We start from the raw sequence: 20,942 nt of genomic DNA on the forward strand, positions 1-20,942 counted from the left end.
GAGAACCTGGGGGACAGAAGGAGACAGGTGAGAACCTGGGGGACAGAGGGGGACAGGTGAGAACCACGTAGGCATCGATGCCAAGGGGATCCATCCCCTCTGCCACCAACCCCCCCTCTGGCCCAGGACACCCCTGTGCTCACCCCCATGAGGTGCACGACCAGTGCATCCCAGCAGGACCATCAAAACCTGCTTCCCAACAGAACAGAGCAGGGAAGGATGAAAAAGAGAGGTTTTCCCCCATTTTCACCATGAGCCTTTTCCGTGGCTCAAGTCCAAGGCAGCAAAGGAAGGACAGGAGCTCATTAGGGTGATTTTCTGTGGCATCAGCACAGCCCTGACAGCCCTTTAAACGGGAATGGCAGCAGGGTGGGAGCAGGACAATGTCCTCTCCTGGGGTGGTTTGCAGTGACAGAAGTGGGTCCGTGACCCCACCAAGGGTCAAACCAAGTCCTCGCTCACCCAGCTCTGGGCTCCTCCACAGAGTGGGAAGGGAGGAAGGAATCACAGCACTGGAGTCATCCAGAGACAGAATGAACACTGGGTAACACCTGGAGCCAAAGAGCCACCTCCAAGCCAGCCGAGGGCACACACATTTTCTACACTGATTTACCTGCCAAGGTCCCCCCCTTGTCACCCTAGACCAAGGTAAGGGCAGCATGAGGGCTTTCCTTGTGCACAGACCAACATCTGGGCTGCTCCTGTCCCAGCATCCAAGCCAGAGGGTCCAGAATGGGAGCAGAACCATCCCAAACAGCAACACTCCAGCTCCCAGCCCAGCCAAAGTCCTGCTGCAGGGTTTGAGCTACAAAATTTGCACCACGGAAATAAACCTTCCCAGTGGCAGAGTCCCTGCTTGAGGCTCAGCAGGGAGGGAGAAAGAACAGCCACCCCAAAGATCATGAAAATCAGAATGTGGGATGTGTGAGGATCTCCAGCCCAGCCCTGCTCAGAGCTGGTTGCTCAGGGTGTCACACAGTGCAGAGAACAAAGCACCACTTTCACAAGCTCCTACTAAAGAACACAACATTAACATGCATTTTATCACCTTATCTCTTCCTCTCCTCTAATTAAAAAGTCATCAGCCCAACACCCTCTGCAGCAGCCCTGGCCCCAGTTCCTCTCCCTGCAGCTGTTCTGCTCTGCAGGAGGAAGCAAATCAGTGAGACAGGCACTGATGGGCTCAAAAATCCCATCGGGATCTGGGTCAGGCTTTGGGAAAATGTCTGTGCAAGGCAGGGACACGGGGGCACCCACAGCCCTGCCATGGGCAGGCAGGGTTTGTGTTCCTCAGGGTGGACAAGGCAATGCTCCCAGCTCTCTTCCAACCCTGCAGGGAAGCACATGAGTAAGAGGATTCCAACAGAGAAAGGGGTGTGAGATCAGGATCCAGTGGGAATAAGCAGAGTGATCCTGGAGACAGCAATAGGAAGGGAGGAAAAGTGACCCCAGCTGTCCCTCCAGGAACACCCCAGCACCCCATGAAGTCCCATATTTAGGATACTCAGAATCCTGGAATGGTTTGGGTTGGAAGGGACCTTAAAGCCCCTCCAGTCCCACCCCCTGCCATGGGCAGGGACACCTTCCACCAGCACAGGTTGCTCCAAGCCCCGTCCAACCTGGCCTTGGACACTTCCAGGGATGGGGCAGCCACAGCTTCTCTGGGCAATCTGTGCCAGGGCCTCCCCACCCTCCCAGGGGAGAATTTCCTCCCAATTTTCAACCTAAACCTCCTCTCTTCCAGTTCAAAGCCAGTTAAAGAGCCGCTGCTCAGCCCCCCCAGCACGAGAAGCAGCCCCTGGAAGAGGAGTGGGTAACAAACCATTCCACCTTCAATCACTGTGAAGGGAGGCACGAGCTGCTATTGCTGCAGACACCAGTCCCGGGGGGATTGTGTAAATCTCAGCTCGCTGTGAGTAAGAAGAACGAGGGTTGTCATGTCAGGCTTAAGCACGGCTGTCAAACTTCATATTTCAAATGCCACCTCCTTTAAAAAACAACCACACGCCCCGGCGTGGAAACACAAGCAGCGGGGAGAGGCTTGGCAGAATTATATTGTCATCTCATGTTAAGGTATCATTTCCCCATGGAAAACAGAGCCCTGACAGTGCTCAGCCTCCAGATCCCGTCAGCACCCAAGTCAGCACCGGAGCTCCCACTGAGGACAGGGGATGACAGAGCCTTGAGCCATCCCTGCTGGGGAAGAGAAGTGATTTGTTCCTGTTTTATGCAGAGAAACCCCTTAACCCCACTCGGTGGGGGAGCTGGAAGTCGCTGTCCTTCAACAGCCAGAAGACACAGTGTCTCTGTGCCTCCCCCCTCGGCCCATCCCTGGGCTCAGGCTGGGATTTAGGGACACGGGATTTAGGGACACGGGGCTGCCCAGCTCCTGCCCACCTGCTCCTGCCCACCCAGCTCAGCGTCAGAGCTGTCACTCACCCCTCCAGTTCAGCAGCATCTCTTATCAGATGATGCTCAGGAACTGACAAAAGGGTGAGGATTTCTGCCAACAACCTGATTTCTGTTACAAATTCCCACTCAATCTCAAAGCTTTATAATTGTCCAGGGACAGGAACACGAACCCCAGTGTCTCCCAGCCAGCTGGTGTAATAGGAATAAAACAGAAAAAGCCCCCTGGGCTCTTCTTGGATCAATAAAACGTGGAGTCACTTGGGCAGAGGGGAGGATTTTCCATGCCAAGCCTTCCCCTCACACCAGTCCCACTGAGACAGGGAGCAGGGGACAGGCAGCACCAGCTCCCTGGCACTGGGACACACACCTCCTGCCAGACTGGATCTGGGCATTTTCACAGACTTTGTGCTCCAAAGCCAAGATACAACAACACTAAATCTTGGGAAAACACACCAGGGTCGGTGGGGGAGGAGAAATGAAGCGTCACCAGGTTGTGGGGAGCCCAAACCCTTCTCTGGGATGCATCAGGGGAACAGGAGACAAACCCAGGCTCAAAAACCAACCATGGAAAATGACTGAATCCAGCTCTGTGTCCTCACACTGCTGGGAACCCCCCAGAGCACAGCAGGATTTCACCACACTGCACCCAACCCCTCTGCCAGCGCTGGAAGGGTCTCCAGTGGGGCAGGGGGTCCCTGCACATCCACGTCTGGGCTAAAATTAAACCCCTGGTGAAAGCAGCAAGGCCTGATCACACTCCTGGGTGGCCACTGGGCAGCCCCAAGAGAAACATGGGGAGCAGAAAACCCGGGAGGAGGAGATGCCCTTGGCAGGACAGGAAAGACAAGTGGAAGCTGTGAGGGACCGGCAGGACACTTTCCCTGCCAAACTTTTCCACTTGACTTCATTAAGGCTCCAACGACCAGGGCCAGCCCCAGCAGCGCTGTGTGAATTCCTGATGCTGTTTTAAGCAGCACTGAAAGGGAATATTTGAGCCCAGCTGTGCCTGGTGCGGGTTAAGGAGCGTGGCTGGATGATTTTCTGCTTCATCTCGGACACAAGGAATCAAAGCAGAGCCCAGCAAGAGGAACAGCAGTTTGAGGCTGCAGGGAAGGAGGGCTGCAAGGGTTTGTTCATGATGTCTGAGCCCAGCACCTCCAGCACGGCAGAGAACAGATGAAAAAAAAATAAAAACCTTATTTAAGAATATCAAGATTTAAGAGAAAAGCCAGAATTCCACATCAGATGCCCCAGCAGCAAAGCCTTGTCTCTATGGAAACACATCACCTCGGAGGCTTCCACATCCAAACCCCTCAGTTATCTGTGAGTTCCAGGGAGGGAACTGGGGCACAGAGGAGGCAAATCCTCGGGCCCCAGCATGGTGCTGGAAGCAGCTGAGCTCCTCCACACCACAGGGAGCAGCTGCACAGGTCCCTCCACCTGAGGTGACACCTGTGCCACCAGACATGGGCAGCCCGAGCTGTGCTTTGCCATCCAGATGCTCCCAGTACACACAGGGGCTTCTCCCAGTACACCCCAGTTCACAGCACAGCAATTTAACCCCTGTGCCCAGGCTCATCCCAGCTCCCCCAGATCAGATGGAGCATCTGCAGGGAAGGCAGTAGCCAAGACACAGCTTTCTGTGTCCCAAAAATAACACTCTGCATCCCAGACCATCCTCCCCGAGGTCACCTGGACGTCCCTGTCCCACACCCTCCTCCTGCCTCAGCAGTGGCAGAGAAATCTTTAATTAATTCTGGGTTTATTTTGCTCTGCAGCTCCCAGAAGACAAGCAGGGAAATGATTCCCAAGAGGATGGAGAACCATCCACTGTACCCTGTTTCTCCAGCAATCCCGGTCTTGGAGAGCCCCACGGATGCTCCTGGAACCCAGGTGATTGTCAGGGATCCTGAGCTGAGCACAGCAAGGTTGGAAGCAACACCTGCCCCCTGAAAGCACAGGAGCTGGAGCTTTGCTGGCCCTGACAGAGCACCAGGGAAGTTAATTCAACCCAGCAGCACAGATTTCAGAGGGTAAGTTCTGCCTCTCCTTATCCCTCAGCGCTCAGAGAAACAGCCCAGTGTCTGCAAGGGATCACCAGACAGAGAGTTTTAAACAGAAATCCCTCAGAGCAGGAGCAGCCCATGGTCAGAGCAGCATCTCTGCCTCCAGAAACACTTCTCACAGGGAGGAGGAGAGAGGAGACAGTACAAACAGGTTTCAGAACTGGCTGGTCCACGTCCCTTTAGCCCTACACAAAGCACAGAGAGTCTGTGCTGCTCCCAAGGTTGGATGGGGCAGGAACATCCTCTCATTCCAGTCTGGGCTCCCTCAGGCAGGACACAGGCTCAGCTCCAGCACCACATCCCCCCTCCAGCATCCCATCCCTCCTCCACCCTCACACAGGGAGCTGTCAGCTGGCCACAGGCCCTCTTGCCAAAGTGCTGGGTGGTTTCTCCTGCACGGATTCTCTGCAAAGCCACCAAGCACACACAGCACTAGAGCTTCCCCTGGGAGAGAGGGAAGGAAACATTTCCTGTGTTGTTAAACCCTTTGAGGTAAAGATGGAGACACAGCTGGTCACACTGTTGGTCAAACAATGGCAACGCTGCCCAGCTGAGGAAAGGGAAACTCAGTGGGACCCCGTGTCACCAAGGGCCCCCTCGCTGTCCTTCCCCTGGGAAAGTTCTCCTCTCCTGCTCTGAGCACAGCAAAGCGAAAAAGCCGAGGGAAAAACAAATGTTTGCAGGACTTCTGCTTCCTGAGCCATGCCTGGGGCAGGCAGGGATGACTCAGTGCTCCTGGCACAGGGGACAAGGAGGGCACCTGGGCCAGCAGGTCCTAATCCTAATGGGGTTCACGGATAAACCATGGAACAACGATCCACTCCAACAGCCGAGGTGAATTATTCTCATCGTTACCAGAAAAGCTTCCAGCTGAGTTCCTGTCACCCACCACGGCACCCAGGAGCCACCAGGACACAGCCAGGGGGGCCTGGCAGAGATGCACCTTCCACCCAGAGCAGCTCTCAGGTGCACTCCAGCACCTCCAACGTGGGGTTTAACAGCTGAACTTGATTATCTTAGAGGTGCTTTTCAACTTTAACGACTCTACGAGGGGAAACAAAGGGGACTTAACGAGCCTTGATGAGCCTCCACCTGCCCCCTCCTCACCCGGGCAGGGGCAGGTCTGCATTCCCGACCCCCAACACAACCTCAAGCCACACAGTTTCACGTTTTCCTTCAAGACAGAAGGAACAAGCCCCACATTCAGTGTGCAGCCCTGATGTGGAGCTGCAGTGTCTTTCTCCCCTTTTCCCGAGGGTTTAAAGCATCCAGGCTCCACGGGAGAGCAGCACAGAGCCAGCCGTGCACAGCAGCCCCCAGGACAACAGCCCTCCTGCCCATCTTCATCTCCCCTGCCCATCTCCATCACTCCAGTGCTCCAGGAGCGACTCAGAATCCCGAGGGATGAGAAGAGTTTAACTCGAGAGAGCCAAACCCAGCGTGGGAGGCTCGACGTCCTCGTGACCCCCCTCGTGCCACCTCCACCCTCACCGGGGAGGCACCAAGAACATGACAGGGCACAACCAGAGCCACACCGAGGGCAGGAGCCCTTCCCTGCCCTCGGGAAACTATCCAAGGAATTCTAATTCCAGCGGGCAACCAAAGGGAGCGTTGGAGGGGCTGCAGAGGGGGTGGCAGAGGGAAGGAGGAGGGTGCTGTACTCACCCCTGCTGCAAAGCCCAAGCTCCCATCCAGGATCCGCCTCTGGAAGAAACCAAACACAAAACACACCTTGTAGTGCAGGCAGGAGCAGCAGAGTGTGACCACACCAGGGGGAAAGGCACCTGCTCCCTGATGGGAAAGGGGGATCACAAGGCTGGAGAGGGACTTTGGACAAGGGCCTGGAGGGACAAGACAAGGGGAATGGCTTCCCACTGCCAGAGGGCAGGGATAAATGGGATATTGAGGAGAAATTCCTCCCTGTGAGGGTGGGGAGGCCCTGGCACAGGTTGCCCAGAGAAGCTGTGGCTGCCTCTGGATCCCTGGAAGTGTCCAAGGCCAGGTTGGACGGGGCTTGGAACAACCTGGGCTAGTGGGAGGTGTCCCTGCCCATGGTAGGGGATGGACCTGGATGAGCTTTAAGGTCCCTTCCAACCCAAACCATTCCACGATTCATGGAATCACCAGGATCCCACAGGACATCCCGGCTCCCCCAACCCAACGCTGCCCAGCCCGGGCTTGGCTCACCCAGAACCCACCCCAAAGGATGGGAGAAGTTAAACCAGCAGCTCCTCTGCCCCTCTGCACATCCTGCCCTGCATTTCCCCTCCCTCCTGGAAGACCTTCATTCCTCCAACACAAAACTGTTCTGAACAAACCCACTGCTGTGCCCACAGCCCAGCACGAATCCTGCCCACTCCACTCCCAGGGCACGTTTCTATTCCCTCCCCCAGGAAGAAAACCCATGTGGGCTCCTGCAAAGGGAATCTCAGTGTGCAACCAACTCCTGAATAAATCATCACAAGAGCGAGGCATAAATAATAAATCCATCCGGGCACTTTGGAGCATGGCAGTGAGGGGGCCTCTAATTTAGGATCCCAGATGACTTTAAAGATCAGCTCTTTGCTTGCTCTGAGCACGGGCTGACCCAAATCCTGCCCTGGAAACGTGGCAGCAAAACCAGGTTACAGGAGGGGAACCTGCTGTGTTCCAAACACTACTGGGAGCACATACCACAGCCCAGGAGAAGGAATTTGATTTCCTTCTCCTCTGGCGTGTTGAGAAATGAGCCGGATTTTTGAGCTGGATTTTTGTCCCTCTCTTGCCCCAGGGTCAATGTTAAGCCCCTCAAAGTTGGGACGAGGCAGCCAAGGCCCCCCCTGAGCACGGCACAGCCCTGTATCCCAGGTCCTGCTGGTCTTCCATGGATGAGGGGGGTGATCCCAGGACCTGCTGGTCTCCCAGGGATGAGGGGGGGATGATCCCAGGACCCACCTGGCCGCTGGAGAACACGAACACCAGCGCCGAGCCCGCCGCCGTCAGCCCCCAGGTGAGGAACGTCCCCAGCACCGCCTGGATCACCGGCCCCAACCCCGGGATCATGCTGGCCTGGGAGAGAGGAGAGAGGTCAGGAGAAGCACCTGGTGTTTGCAGAGAGAGAACAACCCCCAAACTCCACCCTGGTCAAAGGGGGAGCGCTCCAAACCCTTCCTCACCAAAGGGGACAGAAGGAGCTTAACCATCCTCCTCTGAGCTTCTCCCCCTTAAGCAACTGAACCCAGTGGAGCAGGAGGGGTGGGACACACCCCATCCCACCTGGAGCACCACCCCACACCGATCTGGGGCTCAGCCCCACCACTTGGCACCAGGGCAGAGCAGGAATGGCCCCTGTGCCACGTCCCACTTGAGGGTGGCACATTTTTGTGCCCAAAGCCCAGTTTTCCTGGTGTGGAAGGCGAACGCCCTCGCAGCACCTGGCTCCCTGCTCCTGGGAACGAGCAAAAAGGGGAACAAATCCCAGGGGTGGGCCACCAAAACACGGCTCAGGGGGCCACCGAGCCCAGGGGAGGGTTATCCAAGCACTGGGAACATCCCAGGGAGCAGCACTGCTGTGGAAACACACACAGACGGGTGGAAATGTGGACATATAAACTTATAATACAGGTACTGACACATTTATATGCAAGTATATCAAAATACACGTGTGTTTATACACATGGGCAAATATATCAAAACACACATATACATTTGTATGCAAATACATCGAAATGTCCATATACATTTATATGTTGATATATCAAACACACGTTTATATATAATAAATATAAGAAATACACACAATTTTGCCATCTTGCCCCATCAAAGGCCCAGGACCCCCAAACCCCCCAGACCTGGAGCCCTCTGGTTCTGCCCCCAAAACCCGCAAACCCCCCAGACCTGGAGGCCCCCCAGGCCAGTCCTTAAAGCCCCCAAACCCCCGGTATCCCGAGCCCCCCGATTCGGTCCCCGGGACCCCCAAACCCCCCGTAGCGAAGCCCCTCGGGACCTCCAAGCCCCCCGTTCCTGGAGCCCTCCGGGACCCCCAAACCCCCCGTTACCGGAACCCTCCGGGACCCCCAAACCCTCCGTACCGAAGCCCCGCAGGACTCCGAAGCCCCCCGGTACCGCAGCCCCGCGGTTCGGACCCCAGGACTCCCAAACCTCCCGGTACCGCAGCTCCCGGTTCGGACCCCAGGACTCCCAAACCCCCCGGTACCGGAGCCCTCGGACTCCCAAACCCCTCGGTACCGCAGCCCCGCGGTTCGGACCCCAGGGCTCCCAAACCCCCCGGTACCGCAGCCCCTGGTTCAGTCCCCAAGACTCCCAAACCCCCCGGTACCGCAGCCCCCCGTTCGTTCCGCGGGACCCCCGTACCGGCGCCCCCGGTTCGCTGCCCGTCCCCGCCCGCGCCGTTTCCTGGTGCCCGCACACGTGTCGCCGCCGTGGCCCCGCCCCCCGCCGCGGCCGCAGCCAATGGGAGCGCGGCGGGGGCGGGCCGCCCGCGGCTCTGCGGTTCGCGCGGGCGCGGCGGCGGCAAAGCGAGGCGGGCGGGCGGCAAAAAAGAGGGGCGGGCGGGCGCGACAAGTTGTCACTGCCGCTGTCACTGTCGCTGTCGCTGTCACCGTCACCATCCCCCGGGCAGAGCTTCCCGCTGGGATCCTTAAAGGCAGCTCCTGGTGTTTGCGTTGGGATGCCCCTGAGAACGCCCACCCGGCAGCGCGGTGACCCACGGCCGCAATCAGCTCCGCTAATTAACAGCAGGACGCGGCACCTTAATGGTCAGCACGTGGCAGCCCGGGGCACCTCGCAGGGGCAAACAGCCCCCCCACCCCAACACCGGCATCCGGCACAGCCCTCGGAGGGTGCAGCATCCCACCCGTGACGTCACAGAATCCCAGAATCATTCAGGTTGGAAAAGAACTCCCAGACCATCGAGTCCGACCTGTGCCCGATGCCCACCTTGTCCCCCAGCCCAGAGCACTGAGTGCCACATCCAGGCGTTCCTTGGATACCTCCAGGACACCTCCCTGGGCAGCCCCTTCCACAATGCCTGCCAGCCCTTCCCATGGAGAAATTCCTCCCGATGTCCAACCTGGACGTCCCCCAAAGCATCGTCCCGGGGCACACGGTGGCCAAGCCCACAGTCCCGGGTGGGCTGGGGGCAGGAGCAGCTCCATACCGAGTCCTTCCCTTGGCAGGAGGGAGAGGGACTTGCAGTGACAGCCCCGGAGCAGAGGGAGCCCCCGGCCAGCCCTGGTGTCCCCTGCCTGTGCCGTGCCAGAAGGAGCAGGTGGTGGCAGAAGGACACATCCAGCTCGTTTGCAACAGAACCCGTCTTTATGAGAGTGTTTATCTTCCAACAGCCTTTGATCAGCCTCCCCTGCCACTGCGGGGAAAGGTCAAGGCCATTTGAAACCTCCCTGATTTCGGATTTAATCAATCTCGCCCTGTAATTGCTGCATCCCTCATTAGCTCCCCTGGCCAGGCAGATGCAGGGCCAGGTGCCAGCTGGGAGGGACACGGGGACAGACAAACAGAGCCCCCCTCCCCCCCCCCCCGGGGGATCCCCGGGCAGCTGTGCTGGCAGGGACAGCTGGTGACCCAGCCAGGCTGGCCCTGGGGACACGGCTGACATGGGCTGGGGGGGGCTGGCAGGGCTGGCCCTGCCTGGGGACGGGTGGGTGGCAGTGGGGACACTGAGGCCAGGGGGGCTCTGTGCAGAAGCATCAGCAAAGTCAACTCTCACGCCCCTTCTCCAATGTCACTCAGCCCCAGGCAGCTCCCACCTGCCCCTGCCCGGACCAGCACCAGGAAGGATGAGACCTGTACCCCTAAAATGCATTTTAAACAACAAAAAAAAGGCCCAAATTCTTGTGCAATCTCTCACTAAGGTGAATGAGACATTAAAAGGGGCAGCTCCGGGGAGCCCTGGGGTAGCCAGGACCCAAATCCCTCTGGATTTTATGCCATGAAACTGCCAAGTGGTGTCTGGGGCAGGTAGAAGGGGCACATCCAGAAAGCACCTGGAGATGCCCCAGATGTGCCTCTCGCTGGGCATGGCCCCGGTGTCCCTGCTGTGCCCCCTTCCCGCAGGCTGAGCTCACGGCCGGGCTCTTTCCCAACCCAAATCCATCTGTGTCAAGCTGGGGCGGCGGCTGGAGCCAGCCTGGACTGCGGGATGAGGAATGAGGACATCCAGGGCCATCCCCGAGGACAGGGCAGGGGAGCAGCCCGGGCAGGGTCGGGCCATCCCCCCCCACGAGCTCCTGTCTCCTCTCAGTCCCAGGGCTCAAAGGAGCAGCTTTGTGCTCCTCCGCTGGCTTTGGGCTCGTCCCGAGGGATGGGATGGGACGGGCTGGACCCGCTGCAGGGCTGGGGGGCCACAGAGCTCCACCAGCTGCTCCGAGCAGAAGGGGACACGAGCAGCAGCGTGTGCTGTCACCAGCCCTGACATTTCCAGCTGGAACAAAGCCCTGGCTGCCAAAGCCAGGCTGTTCAGTCCCGATTCATTGCGCAGGACCCTCCGACGAGCCGGGCACAGCGGGCAGAGGCACGGGCAGGAGCCGGGACCTCAGCCCGCCGCTGCCAAAGGCTCGTTAGCGTCGGGGTTCGGCGCTGGGATTGACCGGGAACTGCTGCTCCCGCTGCAGCCCGGCCCCGGCCCCTCCAGAGATCAATAAACTAATTACGGAGGCAAATAACGCCAGGGCGAGAACGGGAGAGGGAGGAAGGAACCGGCTGCAGGGAGGTCTGGCAGGAGCCGGAGCCGGGTGCGGGGTTCCCCCGGGAGAACCCCTGACCCACCGGGACTGCGGAGAGCCCCGGATCCGCGGGGGATGGATGCTGCCCTGGGCGCAGGTGAAGGCGCCAGCGCCTCTCCCTGCCCATCCATCACCGCTGCAGCCGCTGCCCGATTAGATCTGGCAGCCACCAGCCTGGTCCTGCCGCGCCTCGGGGCGCGGGGAGATGGTCCAGACCTGTTTGTCTGGCTAATTAGCGGAGAGCAAAGCCTCCCCCAGCCCAGGCATCCCTGCAGTGGAGCCTGGCAGCCTCCAGCCAGGCGTCGGCAGAGCCACCAAACCACCCGCGGCTGCTGGGGTGGAGATGGGAAGGGGGAAAAGGCAGGGAAAGGGCAGTGCCACTCAAAGGATCCAGGAGAGAGGAGCACCACGGTCATCCCTGCCTGTGCTGGCCCTGTCCCCACGGCCATGAGGGACAGCGAGGTCCCTCTGAGGGCAGGAGTGGGTCTGGGCACGGCAGAGGCAGAGCTGCTTGGGGCCAGCTCTCCAGAGAGAGATGAGCATCTTCAGGAGATGATGAACCTCGGGGATCCTCAGGTTGGCTGCGCTCGGGAGCAAATCCTTCCCTTCCCGACTGCTGTGGAACAGCAGCTGCCCCCCAGTTCCCCTCCACCATCTCACAGCCCAGCCCAGAGAGCTCCAGTCCAACACAGTCTCCCTCATTCCTGCAAAATGCTGGAGATGTCACTGCCTGCCCTCCACGGATCTGGGAGAAAGGCCGGCTCACCCTGTCCCTCCGTTGGCATCCAAACCCGGCTCCTTACAACACTCATTTCCAGGACAGGGGTCGAAAGTGCTGTTTTCCACTGGGACTCTTGCAGAACCTCTGGGAATAGATGGCAGAAAACTTGGAAGGACTTTAAAAACATCTCTGTGGTCACGTAAGCACCGTGCCCCTCTCCCAGGGGTTATTTCGGCCGTGTGGGAAGGGGCCGTGCCTTTCTCCTCTCTCCAGCCCTGCCAGTAAATTGCTTTTCAACACAGTGGATGCTTCCCAGGCAAAAGGACAAAGAGGAGTTTATCTGCCAGCACCAAACCAGCTGCTGGGGTACAGCGTCTCGCCGAACCAGGGACCACCCAGAGACACAGATCAGACTCTACACTGGGCTTTAATTCAACCCTAAATCTAAACAGAATAAAAAAATACGTCTTCAAAAGGCTCAAGGACAGATTCTCAACTCAGCCAGCTGCTGCTGCCCTCCTCCTGGATGGATATCAGCTCCTCAATACACACCGGGCCATCATTTCATTAGTTTTATGGGGGTTTTAATGAAGATCAGATCTGGGTTTAGCCAAGCGAGATTGCTGGCTGGCTTCTCCCAGCTCCCTGGCCCCAGCTTCCCACAGAGGTGGAAGGGAAGGGCTGGGGGTGGCTGGAGCCCTGATGATGCTCTGCTGGCAGCCCCAGCCAGCTGGAAGCACCCCGGGGTCCCTGCACTCCCCCTGCCCCGCCGCTCCATCCCCCTGGCACAGGGAAAGGATGATGCTCAGGACCACACTGGGGGCTGGGAGAAGCCACTGCCAGCCTGGGGTAGTCTCAGTGCCAGGGCAAGGAGGTGAGGGGGGGGTTGGTGCCCAAGGGACCCAGGGAAGGGATGTGGCAGCATCACCTACTCACGGGAGAAATCCAAGGAGGCAGCAGGGGAAATGCACACAGGGAAGGCTGTACCGAGCTCTTCCCACTGCCGAGGGAAGGGCACAGCCAGGGCATCCCTCCTGGGCACAGGAGCCAGCCAAGAGAGGGTAAAACAACGGTGAAAAGGTCACAAGGCATCAAACCCCTCTCCTGTGCCACGCTGGCACGCAGTGCTCCCTCCTGCACAGCGATGGTCCTGAGGGCACGTGCAGCCAACCCTGCCTGGAGCAGCATCCCAGGGATTGACATTCCTCGGGAAACCCCAAAGGGAACACCCACAGATCCTCCGTTCACATCAGCCAAACCATCTCCAGCCCCCCCCTTCCCTCCTCTCACAGTTACTGGGATATTAATTTCCACATCATCTATACCAGAAGGGGTTTTTTCCTGCCTCCTAAAGATTTATGAGGCTGATAACGACTCTCCCTCGTGCTCCAGGACCTGATGTCTTTAGATCTGCCTTGGGACGTGGATGGTGAAGTGCAAACGAGAACCTCCCGCCGCAATCAGCAGCCTCAGCACTGGGCTCTTTGTTCCCAGTCACTCTTAATTTCCTGCTTTCTATTGTCTCTTGGAGAAGTGATGGAAAGGAGGGCAGGAATAGAGATTATTTAATTGCTTTCAAGATCTCAAACAGGCCAGAACAGAGGTTATCTGCCCCAAACCTCTCCTTTTTGGTTTTCCTCCTCCAGTCGTCATCACTGGGTCGCTGCAGAGGGAGAGGCTGTGGCAGGAGCCACCTGTATTGCACCAGTCCCCAGAGACCCCAAATATTTTGACATCTCCTTCCCACCTCTGCCAGGTGTGAGGAGCAGCAAGGACCTGCCTTGGCTTGTCTTTGGAGGCAAGGTGAAAAATCCTGGGGTCAAGGCACGCTCAGCTTCCCGGGAGACTTTGGGAGGACTTCACTGGGGTCATGGCATGGCCATCATGCTGCCATCACCCCGTCCATCTCCTGGTGGCCCTGGAGGCATCAGGAGAAGCCAAGCCAAGGGCTGGAACCAAAATGTTGCTCCTACAGCAGGAGCCAGTCAGTGAGGCCACGGCTGTGTCGGGAGAAGGAGCCAAGGGGTCCTGCAGGATGTTTCCATCTGGAAGCCCCGTGAATCCAGGCAGGTCCCACCAGGATCTAGGGGAATCAGGGTCCCTACACATGTCCCTGGGCCTCTGGTTCGGGCACCCTCTGCCACGCACCAATAGCCTCTGAGAGCAGGAGAGGCTCCAGTGCCGGGCACGCAGCACCCAGAGCTGGGGAGATTCCCGGCTGGGCTCGCCGGGGGGGGGCTGGCAGGGCTGTGGGCAGGGTGGGCACCGCGGGACAGGGAACGCGGGCAGCGTGGGCAAAGGTGGGCAGCGCAGGGTGGGCAGCGCAGGGCGGTGCGGGCTGTCCCCGCCCCGGCCCCGCAGAGCCGCCCCGCGCGGGGCGGGGCGCAGCCGGTGCTGGTCCAGCGGCGGAGCCGCGCCGGGAGCGGGTGCGCGGAGCCGCGCGGAGCGGTGCGGGGCTGTGCGGGGCCGGGCAGGGCCGAGCCGAGCGGAGCCGAGCGGAACCGAGCGGGGCGCGGGCGCTGCCGGTGCCTCCCCGGTGCCCGCGGGGCCGGGGCGGGCGGCGGCGGCGGGAGCAGGTGAGCGGCGGGACAACCCCGCACGGTGCCCCCCGGGCAGCGGAGCGATGGGTCGGGGGGTGGGGGCTCCCCTGCCCCGAGCTGGTCGCCCAGCGGGGCCGTCCGGGCTCGGGGTGCCGGTCCCGGCTGGGAGGGAAGGGGCTGGCGGCCGCAGAACGGCCGGGCGGCAGGGAGGGGTTTCCACCGGCGCTCGGTGCTCCCCGGACATCAGTTGCGCCCACCGGGTCACGCCGGTTAGAGATGGGGGGTCGTGAGAGGGCTCCGATGCCGCCAGAGACAGGAGGAGCTGTGGCGTGTCCGCACTGATCTCTCGGGGAGGGGAAGCTCTCTGCTGGGAGCACCTCTGCCACGGAGCTTGGCAGCAGGGTGGGCAGATGCTCCCCAGGAATCCCTTCATTTCTGTTTACTCTCTGATTTCTAGAATCTTCTCCTCTACCCCCCAGAGCAAGGGAGGATGACACCTCAGCTCCTCTGAGCCAGCAGTGCCCAGGGACCGGCAGAGCCATGGAGCTGGAAGACGAGCAGCCCAACACCACTGCCTTCTGGTTCTCCCCGGCTTCCCCCTTCGACAACTTCTCCCTGGAGGCTCCCACCAACACCTCACAGAACTCCACGGGCCACCACTTCGACCTGACCAGCAATGCCATCCTCACCTTCATCTACTTCGTGGTCTGCATCGTCGGGCTGTGCGGGAACACGCTGGTCATCTACGTCATCCTCCGCTACGCCAAGATGAAAACCATCACCAACATCTACATCCTCAACCTGGCCATCGCCGACGAGCTGTTCATGCTGGGGCTGCCCTTCCTGGCCATGCAGGTGGCCCTGGTGCACTGGCCCTTCGGCAAAGCCCTCTGCAGAATTGTCATGACGGTGGATGGGATCAACCAGTTCACCAGCATCTTCTGCCTGACGGTTATGAGCGTCGACCGGTACCTGGCTGTCGTCCACCCCATTAAATCTGCCAAGTGGAGGCGGCCCAGGACAGCCAAAATGATCAATGTGGCCGTTTGGGGCGTCTCCCTGCTGGTGATCATGCCCATCATGATTTATGCTGGGGTGCAGCACAACCACGGCAGGAGTAGCTGCACCATCATCTGGCCGGGAGAGTCGGGCGCCTGGTACACGGGTTTCATCATCTACGCCTTCATCCTGGGCTTCCTGGTGCCTCTTACCATTATCTGCCTTTGCTACCTGTTCATCATCATCAAAGTCAAGTCCTCGGGCATCAGAGTGGGCTCCTCCAAGAGGAAAAAGTCCGAGAAGAAAGTCACCAGGATGGTCTCCATCGTGGTCGCCGTCTTCATCTTCTGCTGGCTCCCCTTCTACATCTTCAACGTCTCCTCGGTCTCCATCATGATCGTGCCCACTCCTGTCCTCAAGGGCATGTTCGACTTCGTGGTGGTCCTCAGCTACGCCAACAGCTGTGCCAACCCCATCCTTTACGCCTTCCTGTCCGACAACTTCAAGAAGAGCTTTCAGAACGTGCTGTGCCTGGTGAAGGTCAGCGGCATGGACGAGGCGGACCGGAGCGACAGCAAGCAGGACAAATCCAGGCTCAACGAGACCACGGAGACCCAGAGGACCCTGCTCAACGGAGACCTGCAGACGAGCATCTGAGGGGACGGCGGGGTTGTCCTTCCTGCGCTCTCCTCTCCCCCGCTTGCTCCCAGCAGGGTGGTGGCACGTGTGGAGTCGGGGCAGGAATGCCAGCTGAGGGGAGGGCAGTGAGCACCCCCTGGGCGCTGGGTCCTGGGCTGGGCTCCTCCTGAGCTCTGCTGGGTTGGCTTTCAAGCACTGGGAAGGATATGGATCGAGAGGAGCTGCCTCACCAGGAAAACAAAGACAACTCACGGCGACGCAGCGCGTTTCAGCACCAAAGTGCCACCGTGGCCACAAGTGTCACTGGGGTGGCTCCGCTGGCTCCCTCTTGTCACCCTCGGGGCTGCTTGGCTTTGGGGCTCTGCCTCTGCTCGGGTGGGTGCACATGGACACAGGGGGTGACCTCAGGAGGAGCCGAGGCCACGGGTGTGTGATAACATGGAGATGCACTGACCTGGTGGGAGCTGCCGGCGAGCTCCTGCCATCGCCCTCCCCAGGAGACGAGGATGTTTGTTGGGGTTGTGTTTTGCCTGGGTTATCAGTTCCTCCATTGCCCCCCCAGAAGCCTCCCTGCGCTGGGTGACCGCACTGCTGGCAGCAGCCGCCCCGCCCGGAGGGGACACTCCAGGATGGAGGCGACTTCCCCACGGGAAGCAGCTCTGTCACCTCGGCAGCCCCTCTGGTCCCACCACGCTCCTGCCCTGCCTCCTGCAGCCCTGCCATCTCCCGCTGCAGGAGAGCCCTCTCCTTCCTCCTGCCGTGACATCACCTGCCCGCAGATTTTCTCCTCGGATGGAGGATTTTCCCCCCTTTTCCCTCCCCGGTGGCCGCTGCCCCCTCCCACCACCCGCATCGGTCCCACGCTGCGCCGGCTGCCGGGATCGGGATCGCCGCTCCGAGCAGCCCGGCAGGACCGCCCAGCTCCGGCCCCTGCTGGGAAATCCTTGGAAGTATTTAAGCAGCAGCGACACGTCGGGGGGTTTGGAGTACCTTTGGCACGGGCTCCTGCACCTGGCTGAGATCTGGCTTTGTCCGGCCCCGGCTCCGAGGATCCCTGGGGTGACGCCTGCCCTGCTCCTTCCAGGCAAGTCACGCTGGAGACTGGGGTGATGGAGAGGACGAGGGACGGGAGGTGGGGGGTGCTGGGGGCTTGGCCCCCACCCCACCCGAGCCAAAGGGACCGGGCAGAGCAGACAAGAGGGCTTCCAGCACCTGGGAACGAGGAAGAGGAGGGCAGCACATGACCAGCCCCCTGGACCCTGCACAGGGTGAAGGGTGGTGGGACTGACCCATCATCTGCTGTATTTGGCTTCCCAGGACTGTCCTGGAGCGCTGGGCTCTGTCCCTGTCTGCCCTCCCAGCTGAGCACAGCCCGGGGCTCCGGAGCCCTGACCCCCGGCAAAGCCCCTCCTCGGCCAGCGCAGCAGGAACGCGAGGGAAAGCCCAGGGGAGAGGGAGAAGGGAGAGGGAGAAGTGCCGTCTTCCTGCCGGAGCACCCGGAGCAGCCTCTGTGCCAGAGGCCAGGGCTGTTCACAGGCTCTTGCTCCAGAGCTGAGCCGTGGGAACGCGGGGGTTTAGGTGGAGAAAACGGCCGGGTCTCGCTCACCCTCCCCTTTCTGGGCTCCCCCTCATCGGGGGATGCAGAGCCTTCACCTGGCACCACAGTCAGTGCAGGGGGTGAGGGTGAGCATTGCCCACGAGGTGCCACCTGCTTTGTGGTGCCACCTTGCTCAGCCACACACCCCCGGTCGATTCTCTGAGAGCACCACCTCTGGGAGAAGTTTTCCCACGGCTCTGCCCAGCTCCTGCAGCAAGAACCTGCTCGGGGCATCACATCCTGCTGTGCCAGGCCCACCAGCTCCCCGAAGAGGGCTCAGTGCCAGGCTGGGTACCCGCTCCCCGCCTCTGCTGGACACAGCACAGGGCTCAGGGGTTTTCTGCCAGACAAAGCAGAGCCTTGTCAGCATTTCTTTGCTTTTAACCATTTCCTGCTCCCCCGAGGAACGCGTGGCACTGCTCAAGTGCTCAGAGGCACCGCGTGGGCACCTCCCTGTCCCCTGGCTGGGCACCGAGCGCGTCCCAGCGCCGCTGAGGGGGGGAGGAAAGCCGAGCCCAGGTTCCCTGCTGATGCTGCAGGAATTAAAACACCAGCAGCAGGTTGTGCCATGGGGAAATACGGGCTGGGGGTGGCTGGGAGCAGCAGAGCCCATGCTGGGCTGAGGATCTGTGTCACAGCCGCAGTGATGCGTCAGTGGGGCCGTGGGCATTCCGTGCTGGGTGGGTGGGGAAGGAGGTGTCTGTGTGTGTGTGGGGGGGGGGGATGAGATAGGAAGGGGGGTGTGGAGCCCCCAGCACTCACCTGCAGCGGGGCCAGACCCAGATTTGCCAGTGACCGACTTGTCCATGCAGTCCCTGCCATCGAAATCCCAGTGGATGGGGGGGGAGACACCTGTTCCCAGTTGTACCCCACAGCTGGGAGCACCCCCTCTCTGTGCTGGTTTAAGGTTGGAATGCAGGGAGCCTGGCTTCCTAGCCCTGGGAAGGACCCATGCCCAGGTCAGCTTTGTCCTGGCAAACTCCCCAGGCAGTGACACTCCCGGCAGCTCAGAGCTGTGATCCGAAATAATTTCCCCTCTTTGCGCTCGGGGACTCTCCTGAGATGGGGATAATGGAGCTGCAGGTGAGGAACGAGGGGCATGGAGCTCTGCCACCAACATCCCAAGGGCCACCAAGGTGGGATGTGCCAGGGCAGGGGCACAATGTGGCTCCCGGGAGCTGCCAGGACTGCCCACAGCCACCTTTCCACAGATCAACAGGGAAAAAGGGCAGGAGAGAGGAACATGCCCCCTTGGAGTGCCTGGGGAGGGAGCCAACAGCCACGGCCTAGCGCTCGCAGTAAAACCAGCAAAATAAAACCAGCAAAATAAAACCTTCTGCTGGTTCACTGCTGACTAATAAACATCAGCACCGCTGCTGCTGCCAGTAATGAAGTTTTCCTTCCCAGCCACTTGATTTTAGTGGGAACTTGACCTCATATTGGATCTGCTCTGCAAAGCCTCACGGGGCTGTCGGAGGCACGATGAGAAACCTCTGCTGGTTATCGCAGAGCCAACAGACTGAGCCCCAGAGTGCTTCACACACAGACTGCCCCCGGGCAGGAGGGATTAGTGACAGCTCCCGCCTGGAGGGGCGGGAACAGCATTAACACAGACCAGAGGTGATGGGAAGCACAGCCCTGGGTGTTCCATAAGCTCTCCTGGATGCCGGGAGCAGGGATCTGGGATCCAGGATCCATCCCTGTTTGTGTGATGATGCTGCCTCACCCGGGGGGTTTGCAGTGGGTCGGTCCTGCAAGAGACTTCCAGTCCCATCACGGGCTGAGCATCATCCCAGCTGCTCCCACATTATCCCAGCTGCTCCCACCTGTGCCCACCTGGCTCTGGGTGCTGTGGTGGCCAGTGCCTCTGGGTGCTCCGTAGCCAAACCCCACTCAGGTGGGCGGGAGAAGCTGGGGCTGGACCTGGAGCCTTCCTCTTGCATCCCTACAGCTCCTCACATCAGCACCAGCGCTGCCTTGGACTTGTTTAAGGTAACCATCTCCTAAGGACCCGCATTGCCGTGTCTCCAGAGGGCTTCCCGACTCTGGCACAGTGGGAAGAGCCTTGTCTTTGATGGAGGCTCCCCAGAGAGGTCCCTTCCTTCCCAGGCCAGCCTCATGGTCCCCGTGCAGCTCTGTCCCAGCAGGGAGAGCTCCCAGGCTCGGATCTGTGCCACTGCCTTGGAGTGGCTCCACTCTCATATCTTGGGGGGTTCTTCCAGCCCCTGCTGTGAACGAGCCGATTTCAAACCCCTCAGGGAGAGTCTCCATCCCCTGCTCCAGGGCTGCTCCAAGGGGGAATCACCACCAAGGCATGAGCAGAGGGCACAGCAGACCCCAAACCTGCCTTCCCCCTGCTGAGTCTGGAACAGGAACTGGTGCTTTCCGACCCCAGGACACCTCTGCTCTGAATCCCAGCCTAGCACCTGCATCTCCTGGTGGATTTCAACCCCATTCCCTACCTGCTCCAGGACCTGGACTGCAAAAAGCCAGGGCAGGAGGAGAGCCAGGCTGTGGGGATCCTGCCTGGAGCCGTGTCCTGCCCAGGAGACGCCGAGGGATGCAAAGCCTGGACACTGCATCCATCCTGCCCCAGGCTGTGTGTGCAGGAGGAGGGGTGGGATGGGGGATTGTACATACCTGTATATAGTGGACATGCCCGAGGGGTTATTCTGTACCCTGACACAGCCCCTTGGAGGGCCCCTGGCTCCCCTCACCCTCTCCCTGTGCCGTGGGGCTGGTGGCACCGTGCACAGCCAGGAGGGATCCCAGAGGCTGCTCCCACACTGACGGGTGACTTCTGCCTCTGCTAAACCCAACAGCCCTTCCCTGCCCAGCCGGGGCCCCACCAGCCATCCAGGGTCCCACCCCCTGTCCATGCCATGCTGTGCTCTGGAAGTGCCCATGGATCTGTTGTGCCTGGGACACACTGAGGGCGTGTCCCTGGTCCCAGCCCCACTGTTCTCCCCCACAGTCATTCCTCGGTGTCCTGGGTGGGACTGAGCCTTCCCACTGCAAAGGCTCCCAACTGCCACGGTCTGTGCCACAGGGAGGGGGTTCTGGATGGGGGGGAGGGAAGTAAAAGAGTTTTCCTACAGTTTCTGGATGTGTGTGTGTGTGTGTGTGTGTGTGTGTGTGTGTGTCGGAGCTGGGGGGAGCAGCAGGATGTGACCCAGGCTTGGACACCTCCCTGGGAGACAATCACAGAATCGCTGAGGTTGGAAAAAC

At 60.0% G+C, this 20,942-nt stretch overlaps 2 protein-coding genes across 5 annotated transcripts in view; one reads left to right on the top strand and one right to left on the bottom strand.

Moving 5' to 3' along the window:
- Positions 1-9,357, bottom strand: part of SLC39A11 (solute carrier family 39 member 11) — an 80,139-nt gene extending 70,782 nt beyond the window's left edge. For 3 of the 4 annotated variants that reach the window (XM_027691416.1, XM_027691413.1, XM_027691412.1), the window contains exons 1-3: positions 9,229-9,357; positions 7,413-7,526; positions 6,144-6,182 (exon numbers count right to left, since the gene is read on the bottom strand). In XM_027691416.1, coding sequence (XP_027547217.1) covers positions 6,144-6,182; positions 7,413-7,526; positions 9,229-9,300 — 225 coding nt within the window. In that variant the 5' untranslated portion in view covers positions 9,301-9,357. Of the gene's footprint in view, positions 1-6,143; positions 6,183-7,412; positions 7,527-8,831; positions 8,894-9,228 lie in introns of those variants that run through there. The other variant, XM_027691414.1, reaches the window with a different exon arrangement.
- A 5,131-nt stretch (positions 9,358-14,488) lies between these two features.
- SSTR2 (somatostatin receptor 2) lies at positions 14,489-18,395 on the top strand. The gene is made up of 2 exons (XM_027691411.1): positions 14,489-14,515; positions 14,937-18,395. The coding sequence occupies exon 2, from the start codon at positions 15,020-15,022 to the stop codon at positions 16,133-16,135; it is 1,116 nt and encodes a 371-aa protein (XP_027547212.1). The 5' UTR covers positions 14,489-14,515; positions 14,937-15,019; the 3' UTR covers positions 16,136-18,395.
- Positions 18,396-20,942: the final 2,547 nt, after the last annotated feature.

Source organism: Neopelma chrysocephalum, unplaced genomic scaffold (assembly GCF_003984885.1).
Source record: "Neopelma chrysocephalum unplaced genomic scaffold, ASM398488v2 Primary Assembly neopelma1_84, whole genome shotgun sequence".
In the NCBI taxonomy this organism is placed as follows: Eukaryota; Metazoa; Chordata; class Aves; order Passeriformes; family Pipridae; genus Neopelma; species Neopelma chrysocephalum.